Here is a 23,427-nt window from a genome sequence, read left to right as displayed (position 1 = left end):
AAACCCAACATATAGCAGATGCCCCTACTAGAATAAGCTTCTTTGTTTTTGAGTCAATACCTTTAAGCCAATTTCCATCAATATGAGAAGTACTAACTCCATCCCAAAATAAGTTTATTTTTACACATACCAATAAAAAAAACAGAATAACCCAACTTTATTAAATCCCAATGCAACTATTTCTCACTTTATCAAATCCCAATACAATTATTCTCTACTTTCACAAACTCCAATGCAATGATTATTCTAAAAACAAACTTATTTTGGGACAAATAGAAGAAGCTTAAAATGAACCTACTACGGGATAGAGGAAGTAATTTTTAGAGGTTCCAAGCCACAAGAAATATGTATTGATCTCCAAAGAAATTTAGCAAAATGGTACTAAAAACTGATAAATAGTTTCACTTTTCATAAAAAAAAGTTATATTGCTATTCCAATTCCTTCATGGTAAATTGTCTTTAGTTAATATTACTTCTTTAAATGGTAATACACAAAAATGTTTATTTTAAGAAGCATTTTAATTTCTATAAAAATATGTTTCTCTTAATATGGTCATTATTTATTAAAGCCAAGTGCATAGAACAAACCCAAAATTAACAAATTTGATGAAGATTCCATCTAAATAGTCAATATCATCATTCAATTGAATATGCACAATTAATATTGGTCACTAAATCATGCCAATTTTCCAGGTTCTGGCCTACCAATAATGCTCTTTTAAAGAAACCATTTAGTGGAATAGAAGTCATGACCGTTACAACTGAAACATTTCTCTTTGAGCAAATATTGTAGAGAATTGGATATCTATCCATAAAGTAGAGGAAATATTTCCTAACCATTATCCTTCCAATATCTTACTTGCTTCCCATCATTTACTACCCATGATCCTAATTTTTTTAAAAAAATTCTTGACCTTTATGAGGCCTGACCAAAAATGAGAATCCTCTTGTTTTCTCTTAACTTGGGTGACTGTATTGTTTTGTAAATATTTTTCTTTAATATGTCCGGCCAAATATCTTTCTAATTAATCAGTTTAAAAACAATTTGCTTAACATATATTTATTATGATTTCTATTTTATGCACCCCTAGTCTATCCTGGTTCTTTGATTGAGCAATAATATTCCATCTTGCTAATCTATATTTCTTTTTTATCATCTCCTAAAAAATACGATCTATAATAATCACTTTAATTGCATATAAAATATGATTGTATCAATTATACACTACCAGCGACGTACGTCTTACTTTCTACTAGCTTGTGGTCCACTCTAGTAGTACGTATTTATTTAATTTAAGTTCGATTGCTGTTCAATAAAGGTCCCGCATTATCTAATAGTTTTAATTTAGACAAATTTTACGGTACATTGTACTGCAAGTATATACTACCAGTATATTTGATCTATGGTGTAAATTAATCTGATTTTTCTCTAAATTATTCTGCAATATAAATTAAATAGGGTATATTTGTCTTTTCATCTATTTGCGTGAAGGGTAATTTTGTAAATTCGCATTTCCTCACTTAGTCAGATCCGACCGATAGGCGCCCAGTCAAAGCCGCTGCTGGGGGACCGTGCCATAGGCGCACAGCTGCGGCAGCTCGCAGCGGCAAGGGTAGCCGAGCGGCGGCAGGTGGAAGCAGCAGTGCGGCATGCGGTAGCAGCTGGGCAGGGAAGCCCCGCGGCGGCGATAGACTATAAGTAATGCAAAAATCACAAATTAATATTTCTACTAGACAAGGACTCTTGTCCGACCATGACCACCATAAAAATTCACAAATAAACCAATTCACAAGTGTTTGTAGAGAATTACTTCGAGTTGAACTAATTAGAGATAGGTTTAATTATTGCTTGTGTATCCATTGTCCCGGGTGAAATAACCAGGAGTAAAAATCTATCTTTAGGACTAAAGATATTGCCTTTAGTTCCGGGACTAAAGATAGAGCCAGGCTGATCCCGGCTGCTCCTTTATTCTATTCTTTTCTTCATTGTTTTTAATATATTGATTTCACTCCATCCCCATCTCCAAAATCCCAAATCAATTATCACCTCCAAATCCTCAAATCGATCATCTCCAAATACATCACAAAATCTTAAAAAAAAATTACATCACAACTTCTACAAAATTCATCACATATTCACATCACACACAAATCAAATACATCTCAGATCCGGATCACAAATTCTCAAAAAAAAAAACAAAACAAGCCGCCATCTTCCGCCTGCCGCCCAGCCGCCGCCTTCCGCCTTCCGCCGGCCAGCACCGCGCGCCGACCGCCGCGCGAGGCCGGCGCCGCGCCTGCAGATCGGGGAGGAGGGGGGAGGGGGAGGAGAAGGAGCCTCGCGCGGCGCCGCCGCCGCCTGCAGATCGGGGAGGAGGGGGGAGGGGGAGGAGAAGGAGAGGAGGGAGAGGAGGAGGGGATCCTCCGCGTGTAAGATAGCGAGGAGAAGGGGATCGGAGGAGAGGAGAAGAGGAGGAGGGGAGGAGGAGATATGTATCTCGATCCCGCATGCCTCGATCTCTCCACGCATGCCGATCTTTTTTCCCGGTTGGTGTTACTAACCGGGACTAAAGATTGATTACCAACCGAGACTAAAGATCAAAAAGTACCTATAACCTTTTTCAACCGGGACTTAAGATAATCTTTAGTCCCGGTTTTATTGTAACTGTGATTATTATGGAATTTGGTCGACCGACCAAAGATGGTTTCTCCACCAATGAATTATACCACGTTCAGACACGAATATTCTACACCGCTCGATTATTGAGTGTACCGATGATAATGAGCACCATCTTTGCTCTTCAACTTATCAAACATGACCATATTATAAATTTGATTTCCGGCACTGATGATAGTCTGCTAGTTACGAACCGACACTGATGTTATTTTCTGTAGTAGTGATTATTGAGGAAAACACAGACCTTTTCGAACGCTAGAATACCGCTCTCCTCACTAGAATCTATACGCACGAATGACTAGAATAAAACCATGAAAAATAGATGGAAGAATGGCGGAATCTATTATATTATTAAAACAGCTTGTGTTGACAACGAGTCACAGCTCTACACCTTAAACACGTTGTGTGCAACTCGTGGTGGCACCCTAAGACAGACCACTGTACGGAGTGCGTAGATGTCGCCAAACGAACACCCGGGAGAGGCCCCGTCAGGGTGGACGTTACACCGGTTTATTTTCGACTCGGCAGGCCAGTTAGAACGTCCTCTAACTCTGTAGAGACGAGAGACAACAAGCAATTTTGGGATTGGAGGAGAATACATTTGGAATTGGTAGTAAGAAGGAGGGTGATATAGAATATAGAGGGTTTGGATACTAAATAGATTTGGACAATTGATTGGTTGTTTATTCAATCGATCTTGGCCCACTTATATTAATAGGAGGGGCGGGATTCCTTCCCATGGTTTTTTCCACGTCCAATTAGGTGTAGAAACCAATTAAGACTCTAAAATCTTAGGCTTTAGCAAGAAAATCCGAGGACCGACAAATCAGACTTAGAATCGGACTCCGTTGGTTTGACCGGCCCCCTACCGTCTATCTGACCGGCCAGATGGCTATGGTCAGACTGACCTCACGTGACAAGTCTTTGCATGTCTGGGTTATTTTCAAATTTAATCATGGTTTTCTATTATTAGTGTAGGAGCAAAATTTGGATTAACGCCTTGAAAGGAAGCACCACGTTCATTATGGAGGCTAAAAATTAGTGAGAAAAGAAGACTTCGACTAGGAATACATTTAGAAGTAATTGAAATTCGAAATAAAAAATAAAAATAAATAAAAAGAAGAGTCCATGTAAAACTCAACTAAAGAGATTGGACTAATCCAATGTTTAGGGGTCGGAGAAGGAGTGATGGCGGAGAGGGCGATTGGGCGGCGACTCCTCTCGCAGGAGAGTTCATCGGCGGCGAGGGTCTCTCCGGCGACCTCGGCGGCGCTCAGAGAGGGGTTCAAGGGGCGGGATCCGGAAGTTTGAAAGGGCATATCGCGACAAAATTCCTCGCGGGAGGGGTTTCGCACTGCTTTTCGGAAGTTTCTGGGGAAGGGCCCAAGGAGCTCATCCATGGCGGAGGGAGATTGGGCCATCTAGCCCATCCCTGTAGCCGGGGTTTTGGCCCTAGACTTTCACGTCAGCTGGCACATCTGGATCGGCACCTGAAGCATCTGTGGGGATCGAATCCTCGAGAGCTAGGGTTTAGAGGGGGGTGGAGAAAAGAGGAGTTGAGGGAGGTGAAGGCGGCGGCGGAGGAGTGGCCGAGGCTAGGAATTGGTGGCGGGGAATCGAGGTGGAGAGGTACGATCAAGGGAGATACGCGTAGATTTGAGAAGGTTGTTCGAGGTCGGATTCCAGCAATGGCGCAACAAGGAGGGGGCTGGAGAGGGCGCTTCCAACCAAGGCCAGCCTTCCACGGGAGGCGACCGCTAGGAGTGGAGCATCATGGGAGGCAAGGCCAGGAAGGAGTTCGAGCAGTTCATCTACTACCAGGGCGCGCTGAAGAAAAGAGGGATGAGCAAGTCTCGGCTGTGGCAACCAAAGAGGGGAGTTTAGTGCAGCAGATCAAGCCGATGCAGATGCAGGAGAAGATCAAAGTGGGAATTACTGTCTCAAACCTCAAGCAGGATGAGGCGAAAGCTGAGGTTGCAGCTTCTCGTCCTCCTCCCCAAGCAAACCCAAGACATGGTATGAATCCGAACTCTCAGAGAATCTTTTGTGTGAGATGCAAAGGTGTTGGTCACTTGGTTAAGGATTGTCATGTTGCTGTGTTTTGTGTCAATTGTGCTAAGCCTACTCACAAGACTGAGGATTGTCTGTATGATAAGCAACCCAGAACTATTGCCAAGTTGGTGGGATATGGTGCTCAAGGGCTTGGATGTATATTGATTCAGAACACTAGATCTGAGCCAGCAAAGGAACACATTAATCCTTTGGCAATGATTTCAATCATTAGTGGAGGGGGATTAACTGTGGCGCAATTGGAACAAGGTTTTACTCAGCAGTTCAGTGGAATTGGATATGGAAAGCAAAAGAAATGCCTAATGGGACCTTTCAAATGAGGTTTCCCAATAGGATGAGGTTTGATGAGCTGTCAAACTTTGATCACTTTACTGTCAAGGGGACTAATGTGCAGGTTAATGTCAAAGAATGGGCCCAAGAGTCTGAAGCTGTAGGGAAGATGCATACAGTTTGGACAAGAGTGACTGGTATTCCGGATGAAATGAAGACTTACCCTGCCCCTTTTGAGGTTGGTTCTAACTTGGGACTAGTGATGGAAGTAGACATGATTACTTTCAGGGCAAAAGGTCTCATCAGGATCAAGGTGGGTATGATGGATTTGGAAGCCCTTCCTCTAAAACTAATTCTGACTACACCAAAAGGGCTGCTATTCCGGGCTCAGTTCACTTTGGAGGAAATGGTAGAGCAAGGGTGGTTTAGAGAGCAAGTCTTTGAAGAGGATAAGGAAGCTGTCTATACTCCAACCAAAGTGGGACAGAGGGAGGGAAAACAACATGTCAATGAGGGGGGAGAACCGGGACCAAGTAGTAACAAGGGTGTGTATAGGGCTGGGAAGGGGGATGAAGTTGTGCCAGTACTAGACCCTGGATTGACAACTGAATCTGATGTGGCTAAGTGTGTTCAGTTCCATAGGGACAGAGATTTGGCCATGAAGTTGCAAGATGAGGAGATGGAAAAACAATCTGCTAGGATTTTGGTCCAAGAAGGAAATGTGATTCTATCTAAAAGTAAAGGGGCTGGGAAAGGGTCTGAGATGTCTGAAATTCCCATTGTAGAAGAGACACGTGCTGGAGATGGGGCTTTATCTAATGGTGGGACAGGAACTTTAAGCTGTTTGGAGGTGATGGCTGAGATTGAATTGGGCCCTAGGGGAGAAGAAGGAGAAAGAGTTAACTTGGGAGACAGTGAGGATTTCCTAGATTCCCAAGAATCTGAAGGAAACTTTGCCAAGCAAGTTGGTGTGGTTCTGACTGAAGAGGGCATCGACAGTCAAGAAGAAGACACAAGGAGAAGCAAGAGACTGAGAGATAAAGAAGACAAAAAACCACAAGACATGACAATGGAAAGGAAAGAGGCTCAGAATGCCTTTATTAACAAAGGTCAGGCTTCAATCCCTTCTATTATTGATGAACCAAATAGCTCTCTCATGAACATTGCTAATTTGTTAGGAGTTAGTCTTGGGTGTGCCTTGGTTGATGTTGATTCTAATCTTCATCTAATAAAGGATATGGAGAATGCTAGAGTCAATTTGTTTATGAAAAATCAAGAAGCAATTTTAGACAAAACTCAAGAGAGCAAATCAGGAGATTTTCCTGAACTCTCTGGCTTGGGAGAATTATACTCTTCAGAAGATGATGTGGACTCTGAACTTGATGAGATCGAAAATTTGATTAAAAACATACACACTTCCAGTGGGAAAGGGAAAAGAATGAAGGGAAACCTTGACATTGTTAAGGTAACACCCATATTAGGTAAGAGAAAAGGGAAAAATAATTCTAAGAAAAATGATTGGCCTTTTTTGGAATATTAGGGGAATGGGGAGTCCTGAAAAAATAGGTCACTTGCAAGACCTAATCAAGGATCATCATTTAGATTTTATTGGCATCATTGAAACTGTTAAGCAGGAATTTTCTGCTACTATGTTGGGTAGTCTTGGAGGTGGTAGGAATTTGGTTTGGAGGTGGATCCCTGCTAATGGGAGATCAGGTGGGATTCTTGTTGGGATAGATTCTAATAGGCATGATATTTTAGATACTAGCTTTGGGAACTATCATGCGAGATTGAAGTTACAAAAAATAGATGATAAGAGGTGTTGGGATCTTGTGGTAGTATATGGGGCAGCTCAATACGCACAAAAGAACAACTTTTTGGCTGAGCTAGCCAATGTTTTACATTATCAGAACAGACCCTTGGTTGTAGGTGGGGATTTCAATATTCTGAGAAAGGAAAGTGAAAAGAATAAACCTGGGGATACAACAAATGGAGTTTCTTATTTAATGCCATCATTGAGCAATCCAATCTAAGAGAGGTTGGTATGGGGAATAGACAGTATACATGGTTTAACAACCAGATTCAGTCCACTCTAGAAAAGTTAGATAGGATTTTTATCAACAATGATTGGGAGGCTGCTTTTCCTCTAACCACTACTAGAATTTTAGTGACGACTTTCTCTGATCATAGCCCTGTTCTGATGAGAACTGAGGCATTTGTTAATAAGAAACATTTGTTCAGATTTGAGTTAGGTTAGTTCCTTAGGGAAGACTTGGGGAGTGTGATAATTGAAGTTTGGAATAAACAGTATTCTGGCAATAGTATTGAGAGATGGCAGAAAAAACTCAAGGCGCTTAGGAAAAAACTCAATGGGTGGAACAGGAATTGGGAGGGTTTATATAGGAGGGAAAAAGAAAACATTCTAAAATAAATTGATGCCATTGACATCAAGATTGAAGCACTTGGCATGACCCATAAGTATAGGGAAGATAGAAAGGAGTTAGAACAGAAACTAGCCTATGTTATAAGGGAGGAAAAATGGAAGTGGTTTCAAAGGAGTAAGGTTAGAGAAATTCTGGAGGGGGATAGAAATACAAAATATTACCATGCAAAAGCTAATGGGAGAAGAAGAAAGAGTCAAATTCATTCTCTTAGTCAAGAGGAAGGAGAAATTGAGGGGCAAAGTAATTTGCTATGTTATATCACTCATTTCTATAAAAAGTTGTTTGGTCATTCAGTTGAAAACTCTATTTCTATTGAAATGGAAGGGATCTGCCAAGTTACTGAAGAGGATAAGAGGAGACTAACTGAGCCCTTCTCTATGGAGGAAATCAAAAGAGTGGTCTTTGAACTGAAACAACACAAGGTCCCTGGCCCTGATGGGATACCTGGGGAATTCTACAAAAAATTCTGGGATTTAATTAAAAATGATTTGTTTGAACTCTTTAGTGATTTCCAAAAGGGTTTGTTAAATGTGGAAAGGCACAATTATGGCATCATCACCCTTGTTCCTAAAACAAAAGATGCTGCCCAGATTCAAAAATTTAGGCCAATTTGCCTTTTGAATGTTAGCTTCAAAATTATAACAAAGGTTCTGATGAACAGAATTTATCATGTGATGTCTTATATTATCTCAAAAAATCAATCTGCTTTCCTTAAGAACAGGTATATTTTAGAAGGGGTTGTCATTTTGCATGAAATTTTGAATTCTCTTCATCATAAAAAGCAAAGTGGCATTCTCTTCAAAGTCGATTTGGAAAAAGCTTATGACAAAGTGAATTGGGTTTTTGTGCATAGAATGCTAGTCTCTAAAGGTTTCCCTGATCAATAGTGTGACTGGATTATGAAAGTCATTAAGGGAGGGAAGGTGGCTGTTAAAGTTAATGATGAGATAGGTCCTTTTTTCCAAACTCACAAAGGTCTAAGGCAGGGAGACCCTTTGTCCCCATTGCTGTTCAATTTGGCAGCTGAAGCACTTACTTTACTGGTGCCGAGGGCTGAGGAGCACTCTCTTCTGGAGGGTCTAGGTAATAATGAAGAAAATAAGATCTCTATTTTACAATATGCTGATGACACCATCTTCTTGCTCCCTAACAACTTAGAATATGCTAGGAACTTGAAATTTATTCTTTGTCTGTTTGAACAGCTTTCAGACCTCAAAATCAATTTTCATAAAAGTGAGGTCTTTTGTATAGGAGAGGCCAGAGATAGAAAAGAGTTGTTCAGCCAGCTTTTCACTTGTAACATAGGTGATTTGCCTATGAGGTATTTGGGGGTTCCTATTGATCAAAAAAGGATTCTCAATAAAGACCGGAAAACTGCTGAGAATACAATGGAAAGTAAACTGAGCTGCTGGCAGGGCAGACTCCAGTCAATTGGGGCGAGATTGATTCTCATTAATTCCAGCCTGAGTAATGTTCCTTTATATATGATATCTTTCTATAGACTTCCCACTGGTGTGAAGGAAAGGATGGATTTCTTTAGAAGGAGATTGCTCTGGCAAGAAGATCAGGGGATTAGGAAATATCATCTTGTACAGTGGCCTGTGATTTGTACTCCTAGAGATCAGGAGGGTTTGGGTGTTCTAGATTTGGATCTTATGAATAAAGCTCTTTTAGGAAAATGGATTTGGAAACTTGAGAATGAGGAAGGGTGGTGGCAGGAGGTGTTGACGGATAAATACCTGAAGAAGAAAACAATGTCTATACAGAAACCTAAACCTGGTGATTCCCACTTTTGGCAAGGTTTGATGGAAGTAAAGGAGAGATTCTATAATTTTTGCACAAAGAAAGTGGGGGATGGAAGGTCCATTATGTTTTGGGAAGATAGTTGGCTCGGGGGCAGACCTCTGGCTCACTTATTCCCTACTCTCTATAACATTACTCTCTCAAAACATGTTTCCTTGGCTGAGATTAAAAACAAAGGTTGGGAGGTTATAAAGTTTAGAAGGTCTTTGTATGGAAGCAAATTGAGGGACTGGAATAAAATTAAACTTTCTGTGGAAGGGATTCAGGTTGAGGAGGGGGTGAGAGATAAGCTTGTCTGGAATCTGACAAAAACAGGGGTCTTCAGTGTGAAATCCTTCTACAATGCACTGTGTGTTCAACAAATAGACATTCCTCTTAAGAAAATTTGGAGTTTCAAAATTCCTTTGAAAATTAAAATTTTCATTTGGATTCTTTTGAGAGGCAAGAATCTGACTAAGGACAATTTGTTTAGGAGAGGTTGGAGAAAGGGTGATACAAAATGTCAGTTTTGTGAGAAACAGGAATCAATTCAACACCTTTTCTTTGATTGCTCTCTTGTCAGACTAATTTGGAATATAATACAATGTGCTTTTGATCTCAAAACAGCTAAAGACTGCCAACACCTTTTTGGGGCTTGGCTTTCTGCTTTCTCAAACAAAACCAAAAACTTGATTGTAACTGGTATTGCTGCTGTAATCTGGGCTATCTAGAAAACTAGAAATAAAGCTTGTTTTGATAAAAAATTGCCTAATGATCCCACTGATGTAGTTTTCCTGGTTTGCCACTGGATGGAATCCTAGGCTCTTTTGCAGAAGCGGGAGGCAGATCAAAGAAAGCTGCTCTTGGGGGCCAAGCTCATAAGGCAAATTGCAAGTGATGTGTACAATTCTAGGTTTGGATGGAGGCCGACGGGGAGACTGCAGTGTTGATCTTTTGGCGGGGGTAGAGTATGCTTTGTTGATTGTGTGGATGCTGGGTTCATGGCTCCTGTTAGTCCTGGAAGTCTTGTTATGCAGTTGTTGATTCTGTGCCTTCTGGATAGTCCATGTATGGTCAAAAGCAGCCGGTGTGCTGGCTTCTGTCCTTTCTTTTCTGTTCTTCAGTTTGTAAGACTTTGATCTTGTAATCTCTTTCATTTCTAGTAATGGAAATGGGGGCGTAATGCCCTTGGTAAAAAAAAACTCAACTAAAGATTAATTATCTCTAATTGGATTTATAGTTTAATTGATTAAAACATACCGCTCGTAATGGTACCATCCACGATTGAAATATACCGCTTATAGTTTAATTATATCAATAGTCTTTCATGTGGGAATAAAAAAATAAAGACTATTGAAAGAAGAGACCATCTAGAACACAACACGAGATTAATTAAAATTCAGAAAAAAAATCCAAAAATATAAAAATAATTGTAGGAGTTAAAGTATGAATACAATTTATAAATAACAAAATATAGAAATGAAAAATATATTTTTTTAAAAAAAATAGTCCATCTAGAACACAACGATGACAAGTGACATAAAGAGGAGAGAAGCAACAAACCCGTAAGAAGTAGTGTTGTGGGGGTTGATGGGACCTCTAAAAACTATAAGCAAAACTATTGACAGTCGTTAAGTACGAAATGCGATAGTCAACTAGGATAATAAATAAAGAGAGAACTAGCATTTCTTACATGTATTCCAATAATAAATAGTGTAGTACTACTATGCTTGAAGAATTAACATGAATGCAGAGAATAAACACACTTCTGGCTAATCACGTGCGAGCACACGGATTGAGCCACCCACAAGTCAGCTCAAACTGACTCAAAGTGGGGCCAAACCACCGGGAACCGACCAAGAGGCCCACTTGTCAACCACACACCAAAGAAGGTGGCTAATGGCGGTTACTCTGGTTCGGCCGAACCAGCCTTGGAGCGCCCAACACTCCCTTCCACGTGGCAACTCCTCATTCACTCCTGATGGCAGTTATGCTTGATTCCCGGCCCACAACTGCCTTAAGCAACCACCATTTAAAGCTATAAATAGTGATGAGGACACAACTAGCTCGGATATGACCATGACTAACTTGTGTATTTATCAACCAAAGGTGCATATGTTTTATATTAGATTTACTTATTACTCCGTATATATTTGAATAAACGTTACTACACCATAAGTTTTGTATCTTCTCGTGTGCAGATCTACTTGCGTGGATGATGGAACAGAGACCGGGCGTAAGGAATGCATGGATGATCAAAAAAGTTGATTGGGACCAAACCAAGACCTTCTCCTAGTCTACTTTTACCTAACCACGTCACGTTTGGTCCAAAGAAGATAAGAGATAAAGTTCTATACGTTTTGGATTCGGATTCGGGCCTTCTGACAGCATTAACTTCAAACAGACCTAGCCGCTGGTATAAAAGGAATTTCGGGGCCCATGAGTACTTGTTGGAAAGCTTATGGAGTATACTTTCAGATGGTTTTGGTCATACATTAAAATTCCCACCGAGTTGTCGGGAATCTGCAAAACAAGCCTCATACCTTATCCAGTCCAAATCTAATTTGGGTTTTAGAACTTGTAATTATGTCGTCGCTTAGACCAAAGGGGCGTGCGCCATTGGGCAACCCTAGGACGTCCCTAATTATATATATTTAGTAGTCGTCATCGTTTAGAGTCGAGTTTTGCTTAGATTATTTCTGCCATTGCAGTTTCGCCGCTAGGTCGGTTTGTGGAACCCCAAATTTGAATGCTTAATCATTCATATGCAATTGTGTTGCAATCTATCTTATTCTTGCTTGTATTCTTCGATTCGCATGCAGGGATTAGCCTTCTCGGCGTGGTCAACCGGACGATGCACGGTTGATAACCAGAGGAGACGTGGTGCTGCGATTTGCATGGTTCGGATCATGTTGATCGGAAGCCGGATTGTGTGTGTCATGTTTTCGCCAAATCGAGAGTTATCAATACCTATCGAAAGATCGGGACCTAGCATCCTCATCATAGAGGAGATCTTTTCACTTCCCAACACACACCTCAAGGAGCAATTCTTTCTATCTATATTGTGTTCACTACAGTTTTAGTAGAAATAGGCTTGGAGTATCTCCTTTCCTATAGTCTTCTTAGAGATTCCGATGTGTGTTTAGTTCTTTACTATTTTTGTAAGACTATATTTGAATTAAGGAACAATTACTTATTTGACCCTAGTTTGAAGCCCAACTACTAAATTGACCCTATTTTTTCAAGTTTGCTCATTTGACCCCATTTTTTAAAACTGAACATCAGAGCTGACCCTATTCCGTGAAGACCAAATAACAGTGTTAATGTCACGACCGGAAATAGCCCAACGGGCGTTCCTTACGTACGTGTATTATTCCTTGTCCCAGGAGGCAAGGTACACCAGAAGTTGATACAATTCAGAGTTTAATAAGCGGAAGCGTAAATAGTTAATTATTACATGGGCAGCGACGGCCCAGCACATTCAAAGACAACGGAAAACAGCGGAAGACTAAGGCGACGACCACAGGCGCTTGACGGCAGGCACGAGCTAGACACCAAAGCCTTCATCATCCAGGGGCTCCTCTTCTGGGTTTGGGAAAAATTGAGCAAGACTGAGTACAACCACCGTACTCAACAAGACACACCCACAAGTGCAGCATAAGTGCAAAGGAGTACAATGGAGTTATAGTATAGGGGTTAGGTTTTGCAATAAACAGCATTTAAAAGACCCTTAGTTGCTCAAAGCTGAATTTAAAACACGATCCTAGAACTATTTAATATTATTAAACAAGGCCGTGAACCCACACGAACCTGCCTTAACCCAAGGCCTACGATGATTCAGACCGAACTGGCAACCCGACCCTGGGTCCCAGCTCGTCCCAAGTCAACCCAGGCCAACCATTCCACATTTTAGTTATTAAGCAGGTTTTAAGAATTAAAAACACTAACTCGGGTACATTGCTAGGCTTGCCCATAACCGAGGGCGCGGCTATTCGAATAGGTTTTACTCTGATCAGAGGTGTACATCTTTACCCACAAGACACGTCTTCCTCACGTGCAACCACGTGCCACATACCACCACGGCATATGGACGGAAGACATGACATAGTTTCCAACCCATCCTAGCCATAGACAAGAGTACCGACCCAACCCACCTACGGCCGGAACCCCCGGACAGGCAGGCAGAATTGAGCCCCTAGCAGCAGGACACCAGCCCTGTGCTATGACATCTCGACTACCGGGCCGCAGCCCGTGTAGCCTTCATTTGTCCTAGAGATGTCCATCGACCCCTGACTTCGTCCATCTCCATCCGTGTACTTTTGTTTATAACCAGACTGAGCCACAAACTAAGCCTTACCCACTAGACATGTGGAAGTACGGTAGTGCTTTGCAACAGAGGCCCGAAGACCGGTCCTTATGTGGCCGAGGTGCTACTATCAAAACCATACACCCCGAGCCCAGCCTAAAACCATTTTGGGGGTTTTGAATAGAGGGGGAGGTGTGCATCCAATTCCACAATAATCCAACCATTCCAATATATCCAGGTGATATGAATATTCCCAAAGTCTAGAGTTATAAAACCACCTAATGTTGCCTAATTAATCAGCGAAGCATCTACCTAAATTCTTACTAGTGGAACCATGAATAGAGTGCCCACTAGTTGGGGTTTTGTTTATTCTAGGGTGAACAAGGTAATAATAGCAATAACAACAATAATAAGGTCATAACAAAGGTAAATAGGCATGGCTAAATAAAACAGTGATAACGCGGGAATTTAAATAAAGCGATAATGCAATAATTTAAATCAAAGTAATTTCACAAAGTGGGATCCAATATGTTCAAAGGATGATGTGACTTGCCTTGCTCGCTTTCCCAAACGTCGGCTTCAACCTCCACGAAGAGCGGATCTTCCGAAGCTGCAGCGTCTACACGACCAACGGAAAAGAAAAGGGCTTTTACTCTAATAAACTCCATATAACAAGCAGAAACAAAGCACAAAAATGGGTTCTTGACTTCTTAAGGAAAAATTAGAGACTTGAACGGTCCAATTCCAAGTTCAAATGGCCAAGTTATGGCCATTTGAAGTTTATATGCTCTTTAAATGAATATTTACGAATTTCTTCATTTAAATTTTAATTTAAAAATATATTTATTGCGTCAGCCGGGAGAGAGGGCGCGCGGACCGGGTCCACGGGAGTGGGACCCACGCGGCAGCCTCACGGTCCACGGTGGACCGGGTGCACCCGGCTCACACCGGCCGGCGCCGTGGGCCCCACGCGTTAGCCGCACCCGAGGGCGCGGGCGGCTGACGGCCGGGCCCCACGCGGCAGCCGCTAGGCGCGCCCGGAGGCGGCCACGTCGGCGCGGCCGGCGGGAGGCGGCGCGCCCACGCCCCTATGGTCGCCGGCGGCGGCCATAGGCACGGCGGAGCGGCGGCCGGGAGAGGGGAGGGAAAGGGGGAAACGAAGCGGCGGTCCATGGCTCACCCCGGGTCGACGGCGACGACGGAAACGGCGACCGGAGCGGAGGAAGGCGGCGGCGCGGCTCAGGTGGACGGGGTCGACGGCGCTCCGGCGGTCGGCGAGCGAAACGGAGGGGTGGACGAGGTCGGCGAGGATGCGGCGAAGCCGAAGGAGGCGGCGCCGAGGTGGGAGGTGGTCCGGGGCGACGACGGCGGCGGACCGGAGCTCGGCGGCGACGGCGGAGAGAGAGAGCAACGGCGCGAGCTCGATTCCGGCGAGGAGAGAGGGCGGTGAGTGGCGGAAACGGTGGTGGGGAGCTCGGGGACGGTTTATATAGGGTTGGGAGTGAGAGAGGGCGGCCGGAGGAGGGGGAAACGGGCGCGGGAGGAAGGGGATGACGGGTGGGCCCCACCCGTCAGCGAGGGTGGCGGGCAGGCCCGCCCGTCAGCGGCGCGCGCGCGGGGAGGGCCGAGTGGGCCGCAGGGGAGAGGAGAGAGGAGGAGGGAGATGGGCCGAATTCGGCCCATTAGAGGGGAGAGGGTGATTTTTAGGGTTTTCTTTTTATAAAACCTTTTTAACTTTGTTTATTTCTTAATAATTATTATTTGTGCTCTGAAAATTCCACTAAAATTTATTTACACATTTTAGGCTTTTAGGAAATATACAAAAATCCTCCAAGCCCTATTTGACTTTTAACTTTGCACATTTTAATTTTTGAAGGCTTTCACAAGTATTTTAATTATTCTAGGCATAATTTAGAGGATGTATTTTAGGGTCGATTTGGGACGCGACAGTTAACTGTGAAGCAATTATCATTTTTGCCCTTGCTCATTTACCAATGTTATATCAAAGATTTTTTTTTCTTTCATTCAGTCCTTTTTAATATTTGTAGTTCATCTCATTGTCATTGGAGCTCAGGACAGTGTTCAGCTGCTCGCTCTCCAACACCGGGCAGGAGAACTCGGCCGTCGAGATGACGATGGTGGCGCCAGTGGCTGCCTGTTACTGTTGACCTGTTGCTGCCGTCGATCTGCAGGCCGGGGATGAGAGGCTGTGCCATGGGCATGTGCTCTGTTGGCTGGATGACCATCCGGCCACCGCCGACGTCAATGGCATTGGAGTTCGCCGGAACTGACAGAAGAGAGAGAGCACAATCGGATTCGAGCACTTGTGTCAGCCCGCGCGCAGTCGCCGCCACCCCTCAGCGCGCTGGCGCCGGCGCCACTGCCGATCGCCGTCCCTCTCTCCCTCCGCACGGCAGCAACCGCTGCCGCTACTCCGTGCGCCCGCGCCGACCGCCTTCGCTCGCTGGCGCCGCTCCTCCTCCCTCCACACGGCAGCAGCCCGTGCCGCCACTCCTCCGCCTGCAGGCGCCGCCGGTTCTCCTGCCTCCGCGTGCCGACGCCGCCCCTCCCTCCGCTCGGCAGCAGCCGACGCCGCTGCTCCTCCACACACAGGCGCCGCCTCCCCTCTGCGCGCCAGCGCTGGCAGTCCTCCTCCCTGCGCGGACCGCCGCCGCCCGCCGCTCCTCCCTCCGCATGGCAGCAGTCGCTGCTGCTACTCCAAGCGCGCGCGCCCATCGCCGTCCCTCCCTTCGCTCGCTGACGCCGCCGCCCGCCGCTCCTCCTTCCTCCATGCGCCCAGCCGTGCCACCGAAATGTGTGGGTGAAGACTCTTGATTTGTAACTTGGATAAGGTTATTATTTATAATCAGGGGTATATTGGTCAGTTCATACTAGCAATTTTATTTTTTTTCATTTTGCTAACTAAGACACTAACGGACTATTAAAAAGAGGGTCAGATGGTGGCTTTGATTTTAAAAAGCGGGGTCAAATGAGCAAAGTTAAAAAAAAGGCAATTGCATCCATGCCCCCACTTTCAAAGTCAATTGCTGTTTTACCTCATATTTTAGAGTTTGCTTTACCCCCACTTTTTGAATCTGAAGCAGTCGTGTACCCTCATTTCTAACCGCCACAACTAACGGTGTCATTGTAGAGAAAAAGACATATATACCCTTGGTGGTTATTGTAGTTTTGCCTCCATTTTTTTTTAGCTTTGTGTGATTTTGCCCTCATTTTTTTTCAGCTTGTGTGAGTGTTATAATGTGAGGCTTTGAACGGCCTATGCATTCACTCTGAACCCTCTAAACTACACGTCAACGCCACATTTAGTTGTACATGGATAATACAACAGAGTTGTGAATTGTTCCAAAAAAAATACAACAGCCCATGTACCCTAGATTTTTTTTGTTAATTGTTGATCGCTCTGTGTCCAGTTCTTCATTGCATAGAGCAACAAACCGCAATTAACGAAGCAGAATGTAAGCAGGAAATAACAGAACGAAGGAGCATCATGCATTTCGATAGCTCCATCTCTGACGACAAATGCAGATAGCAACCGCAAAATGAAAGCTGCAGATCGATGGATCGATCTCTCCTTTATCATTGTCGCATCACTTGACGACTTTGATCCACTCAGTGCACCCTGCATGCGAATGCACAACACATAGGCAAATTAACAAAAGCTGCAGCTAATAACACAGATCAAAACCGTTATTGATGGCAAATGAATTACCTGGAGCAGTCGGTGGAAGGCCTGATGGCGTAGGGGATGTTGACGCCGCACTTGGAGGGGATGCCAGCGACGAGGTCGGGCCTCAGGCCGCCCATGCCGCTCGTCTGCTGCTTGATGCAGGCGCAGGTGGTCTGGTGGTCGGCGGCGGCGGAGTTGAGGGTCCTGACCCCGTCGCAGCAGCCGCCAGTGGGGGCGGACACCCTCCCCGTCGCGTACATGATGCACGGCGCAAGCATGCGGCCAACAACTTTCCCTTTTCTGCCTTGTCTTGCCCTCGGCTGTGAGAGGCCGCCTCCACGTGGAAGAGCAGCGGCTGCCGGCTGTGGACCTCCTGCGAGCGGACGCCGGCGCACGCCCTCGTGGCCGCGGCCTCCTCGCGTGGCCGCCACCGCTGCCGCCGCCGCCTCCGTGCCGTGCCGCCGCCCCCGCGCTAGCTAGCTAGGATTTCGACCCGACTCACGGAGACGCACGGGAAGAACCCTATCCATTCCCTTTCCCTCAGGGGTACAAATGTCATTACATAATTTCTAAAACCTTTTTTTTATTTTGTTTTTATTTCTTTAACACAAAATGTGGGACCCACCAAACGGTTGTCACAAGTGAGGATAGAAGACTACTTCAGATTTAAAAAGTGGGGGTAAAAATACAAACCCTAAAAGTGGGGGCAAAACAGCAATTGACTTTCAAAGTAGGGGCACAGATGCAATTGCCCCTTAAAAAAATAGGGTCAATTTGATAGTTGGGCGAAATTTAACTATTTGCCATTCTTGTGACATGGCAATTAACGATTTACCACACCCTATCAATGGCATGTGGGCTCTCATGTGTCTATGACATGTGGGCCTAGTGGCAAATCGTTAAGCAACATTTGTAAGAGTGGCAAATAGTTAAAAGCTCCTTAGGGTCCAATATCATTTGTCCCTTGAATTAATGGAATTATCTTATTATTTATTTATTTATTTATGCTCATAGTATGTGTATTCCTTTATTGGATATGTGTTCTATGAGTAGTATATATTTCGCATATCTGCTACAGCCTAGGCTAGTCGATCCATGCAACAATTGTTCATTTAGAACTAACTGAAATTCAAAATTAAAAAAATAAGAAAACAAAGAGAAGAGCTTAGAGTCCACATAAAAATACTATTTAGAAATATCTAAAATCAAAATTAAAAAAAAGGATATTGGAAGAAGATGCTAGAAACCTTATAGTAATACTCCTACAATAAAGGAATTAGAAAAGGAATACTGTAAGAAGAGTCTATAGTCCATATAGGGATACAATTTAGAAATAACGAAAATTTAGAATTAAAACATAACGAATATTAAAAAAAATTCTAGATTCCATATAGGAATATAATTTATAAATAAATGAAACTAGAAATAAAAAAAAAAGAGAAATATTAAAAGAAGAGTGTAGTCCATATAGCAATACGATTTACAAATAACGGAAAACCCTTTTTTTTGCGGGTACTAAGAGTCCTCTCACTACCAACCTGCAGTCATCCATGTGAGAGACGGAGGAGTAGGCTATTCTTTTTTTGAAATTGCGTTTCAAATTTGTTTTTTTTAAAAGGAGTGTTGAAAGAGAAGTCTAGAGTTTATATAGAAATAAAATTTTTAAATAACTGAAATTTGAAATTTAAAAATAAGAAATACGGAAAGAAGGGTTTAGAGTCCATATAGGAACAAAATTTATAAATAAAGAAAATTTGAAATTATAAAAATAAGAACTATTGAAAGATGAGTAATTTAGAGTCCATACAGAAATATAATAAAAAATAATTAAAATTAGAAATCAAAAAATAATTATTAATTATCGCATATATACAATACACTATAAATATCACGTATCGAATAGTTTGGCCAGGTCATAACAGAATTGAAAATTATGTTGTCATTTTAATATATTTTAATAATACAAAAATAAAAATATATATGCTATTATGTGAGAAAAAATATAATGATTCTAGCCGCGCAATATACAAGACCATAATGCTACTTGAAATAAAAAAGAAACAGATAGAGCATTAATTTTGTTTGCGAGCTTCATTGACAAGCATAACCTTTGCCTAGTGGTGTGTTTGGATGGAGAGATATAGGTGGATAGGACATAGCGGCCCATATTTTGTGGGTGTTTGGTTCCTGGGCAGGGGTGGGATGGGGCGGCCCGGGGAGGAATATTCCCCCCAGATGCCGGATGGGGGGATCCGGCCGAATTGGCCGGATGCAGCTGCCCGAGCGCGGGGCGAGGTGACTAAGGCGGTCGCGTCACTCCTCTCCAAGAAAGAGCGACGGCGAGGGAGGGGCTGGTGAGCGATGGCGAGGGCGGTGACCAGTGGGAGCTCGCGGCGGCTGTTGCGAGCGGCGGCGGCAGCTGGTGCGAGTGGCGGTGGCGGCGCCAGATGCGCGCTCGGCCGCGGCAGCGGATGCGAGCTCGTCGGCGGCGGCGGCGGGAGGCGCGCTCGGCCGCGGTGCCGGATGCGAGCTGGTCAGCGGCGGGAGGCGCGCTCGGCCGCGGTGCCGGATGCGAGCTCGTCGGCGGCGGGAGGCGAGCTCCGTGGCGGCGCCGGATGCGAGATTGGCAGCGGCGGGAGCGGCGAGCTCGACGGAGGCGCCTGATGTGAGCGCCGAAGACCTTCTTTTTATTTTCCTATTTCTTTGTTTTTTTTCTTTTTTTTCTCTATGTTGATTTGTGTGTGTGTATATATATATATGAATTTGTGATTTGTAGTATATATGAATTTGATGGGGGTATACTCACCCTCTCTACAGTGAGAGGTGACCACATTTGCTCATCCACCTACTCCGCCCAACTAAACAAAAAATTGGATCACCAAATCCACCTTCATCACTACAACCAAACAGTTTTATCGCCATATTCACCCAACCAAACAAATAACTGGATCGCCATATCCAACAAAATATGGATCGCCATATCCTATCCAAGCTTGACCGTGAACCAAAAGTATTGGCCATTTGGTGGTGGCCTGGTGGAGACGTACATGGTCGCGCACACGCACGTACGACTCCAACTGTTAGGGGACAAATTGCAAGACACCCATATCTACGCCAACCACAGAGTCATCCAAGAGTATAATGTAAAGGCGACGGTAGTGAGGAGCTAGCTTGAAAAGTAGATACCAGCAGCATCCAGTGAGATTGTGAATCTATCGCCCGTACGCCATTTCTACTTTTCCATGAGTGTCCCTACTAATGAACTCTGAAAGGGGTGTCCATGATTGAAACCTACCAAATAGCACTGTAATGGAGATTAAATTCAAACCTCTCTCGTGCACGGTAGGTGCAATCTGCATTTCAGTCTGCTGTTTTATCAAGAGCACATCTTTCTTGTCAAGTTAATTCCCATTACACGCCCCTGACTAGCTGTAGGCGCTGTAGCTAGTCGAGATATGCCAATCATCATCAAGTTTTATCAAGAAGGTCACATCAGGCAGTGCGCGCCTGAGGTGAGCAATGGTGTTCTCCTTCATTTGATCAAAACCATTCGAGGAACAAATCAATCAATTGGTCTCCGCATTATATACATACGCGCGTACGTACACTAAGCTAGATAGCTAGCTAAAAGCAGCAAATTTTGCTGCATGAACCGGCAAGAATTCGTGAAAGAATCCCACGAGCAAGAAGCCTGGAACCCCCACCAGCCACCGGGCAGCTGAAGCAGAGTCTACCCGCCCGGTGATTGATCGGTTTCCGGCCGGAACTCCCATGTTTGCATTTCCGGTCTACACTACACAACCAAGCTCCAACCAATGCCAGCCGTACTGCCACTGCGTGTGCGTGCATCTCTGGTGCCCCGGCCGAGCGACCGGGCAGCTGCTGCAGCACCGTGCGCCGGAAGCGGCAGCCACCAACGACGACGGCCGGGTAAGTGGTCGATCGCCTCATCGATTGAACGGTCACTCAGGCAGTCAGGGCGGCGAGGAGGGCTTCAAAGTCGGCCTCGTGGCAGGGAAGCGTGATGGCGGCGTCGTGCTCGAAGCCGAACTCCTCCTCGGCCTTCCGAAGCAGCAGCAGGAAGTCCGGGTGCTCCAGGCAGGCGATGGGCACCACGTACCGGCACCGGCTCTCGCCGACGTACACCGGGAAGTGGCCCCTCGGCACCGCGCCCTGCTGCTGCTGCCTCCTCCCAAGGCTCGAGCACCTCCTCAGGATCTGCTTCAGGTTGGCCGCCGGCGCGATCTTCTTCGCCATCACAGCTACCAAATTCCACTGGATCAATCAGCTAGTGTATTTCTCTCTCTCTGTTTCTGTTGCTGCTGCAAAGCAATGCAGTGAAGCTAGAGTGCTCAGGAGGAAGAAGAGCTTGGAGAGTTCGTGGTGGAGATGGCCGGTGTGCAGCGGGCGGTGTGGCTGGGTATTTATGGGGGAGGTGAGGGAAGAGGAGGAGGTGCAAGTGCACATGGTAGGGCAAGATGAGGGGGCAGGACCACGGGGGTGATGGGGTCGTGTGTTTTGGTGGAAGAGGGAAAAAAAAAAAGTTAAGCTTGGATGCCATCTCAAAACCTAGGGTAGCTGTACGTTCTTCCAGACAAGCTGGGGCCTCCTCATCTCTTCATCTCTCTCTGCCCTCCATCTTTTTTTTTCTCTTTAGAGTCTATGTCCAGGAAAAGTTTAAGGAGTTCACCAAATAGTTACTCAATTGATGACTCCGGATTTGCTTATTAATACAAGCTATAGCGCTAGGCTACGCTAGCTCCTTGATTGATACTTCCTCCGTTTTACAATATAAGATTTTCTAGCGTTGCCCATATTCATTTTAATGTTAACATGTATATGTATATAGGCAATGCTAGAAAATCTTATATTGTGAAAATGATGGAGTATAATAGATTCCACATAATGGACTGGGCTGGGGGTGAACAGGTGCATATATCCTCCTGCGGCTATCTAGATGGCGCAGGTAGTGTGGCTAACGTGATTTGAGCGGTTCCGTCCACTTTGACGTTCTGATTGAAACCGATGTCGTTGTCCCATAAACAGAGAATGAGAACAAATTTATGGACACCGCTAGTCATCTTTGTCAAAAGAAAACATGTTGTATGATTCTCGGTTTCTTCATGTTGGTTTTAGTTTTTATCATGCTTGTGACAGTTGATCGCTACTGAAAGTGAAACAAAGTATGTAATTACTCCCGATGACTGCTAGTGCTATATACCCTATATGCGCATCCGGACTGATATCTTCACAACTTGACATAGTTGCTAAGAGACGTACAACCCGCATGATCTAATGATCCTATAGTGTTTGGGGATCGGATAGACTGTCAGCCCAGGCGCAAGATGCGAACTAACATAACACACTTATCAGTTTCGACGCAAGCATTGAGTGGGAGAAAATGTTGTGCCACAGAATTTCCGGTCATGGCATGTGCCGAGTCCATGAGTTGCAGAGAGAGTCTGCTTTTCTCTTTCCAAAAGCGAAATGGACAAGATCCCCAGTATATACTACAAAATGATTTGCCTTTTGCATTTTCAAACAACCTATATATGGTTTGCTTAAAGTTCAAACAACGCTCTTCATCACATAAATGGAAATATATATAAGATGTACCAGTAGATAGGAGTACTAAGCACAAAAAAGTTGACTCTGATTAATTATGACCGTCTTTTAGAGGATCTCAGTTGATTTTGGTCAAACCGCATTTGCTACTCTCTGTTTTTTTTCAAGCATGGGCAAGAACATTGCACGCCATTGTCATAAATTAATAAGAAAATAGTTGCATCGGTGCCAAGCACCTAGTCTACTGTAAATACATGTACCATGCATTCATAGATGGATTTGTCAGTTAATTGACACATAGATCTACAAACTGTCGATCTGTACGCTTGGAATCAATTTGCTACGCCAGCAGTTGGTCTTGCAACTTGTGTGCTAGTTTCATTTGCCTGGTCTTGCATTGCTCCAACTTAATTAATTAGAAGACTTTGCCTAGCTAAACCTCAGATTTCTATCACCTAATCTTGGAGACTGAGCCCATGAATGCTCAGGTTCTTTGATTATCACCTGAAGAGTCAGTAGTACTGTTTCGATTGGATACCCCTGCAGATCGAGAGGTAGCTTTCTTATAATCTGAAGAGTCAGTACTGTTAGCAAAGTCTTCAGTTGTTGTGTCCTGCTATACCTA

The 23,427-nt window shown here is 44.2% G+C and overlaps 2 protein-coding genes across 2 annotated transcripts; both read right to left on the bottom strand.

The window, feature by feature from the left end:
- Window positions 1-16,591: 16,591 nt before the first annotated feature.
- On the bottom strand, window positions 16,592-17,702 carry LOC127763757 (non-specific lipid-transfer protein 4-like). The gene is made up of 2 exons (XM_052288551.1): window positions 17,280-17,702; window positions 16,592-17,189 (listed from the first exon to the last, which is right to left on the bottom strand). Exons 1-2 carry the CDS (start codon window positions 17,513-17,515, stop codon window positions 17,180-17,182), a joined length of 246 nt encoding a protein of 81 aa, XP_052144511.1. The 5' UTR covers window positions 17,516-17,702; the 3' UTR covers window positions 16,592-17,179.
- A 3,084-nt stretch (window positions 17,703-20,786) lies between these two features.
- On the bottom strand, window positions 20,787-21,629 carry LOC127761844 (protein SMALL AUXIN UP-REGULATED RNA 16-like). The gene has a single exon (XM_052286176.1). The coding sequence runs from the start codon at window positions 21,492-21,494 to the stop codon at window positions 21,204-21,206; it is 291 nt and encodes a 96-aa protein (XP_052142136.1). The 5' UTR covers window positions 21,495-21,629; the 3' UTR covers window positions 20,787-21,203.
- Between the last annotated feature and the right edge of the window lie 1,798 nt (window positions 21,630-23,427).

The sequence above is a fragment of the Oryza glaberrima genome, chromosome 2 (genome assembly GCF_000147395.1).
Source record: "Oryza glaberrima chromosome 2, OglaRS2, whole genome shotgun sequence".
Taxonomy (NCBI): domain Eukaryota; kingdom Viridiplantae; phylum Streptophyta; class Magnoliopsida; order Poales; family Poaceae; genus Oryza; species Oryza glaberrima.
This window is presented reverse-complemented; position numbering and strand designations above follow the sequence as displayed.

Coding starts and splice junctions, on each gene's coding strand:
- LOC127763757 (XM_052288551.1), bottom strand. CDS start 17,515: ATGCTTGCGCCGTGCATCATGTACGCGACGGGGAGGGTGTCCGCCCCC.
- LOC127761844 (XM_052286176.1), bottom strand. CDS start 21,494: ATGGCGAAGAAGATCGCGCCGGCGGCCAACCTGAAGCAGATCCTGAGG.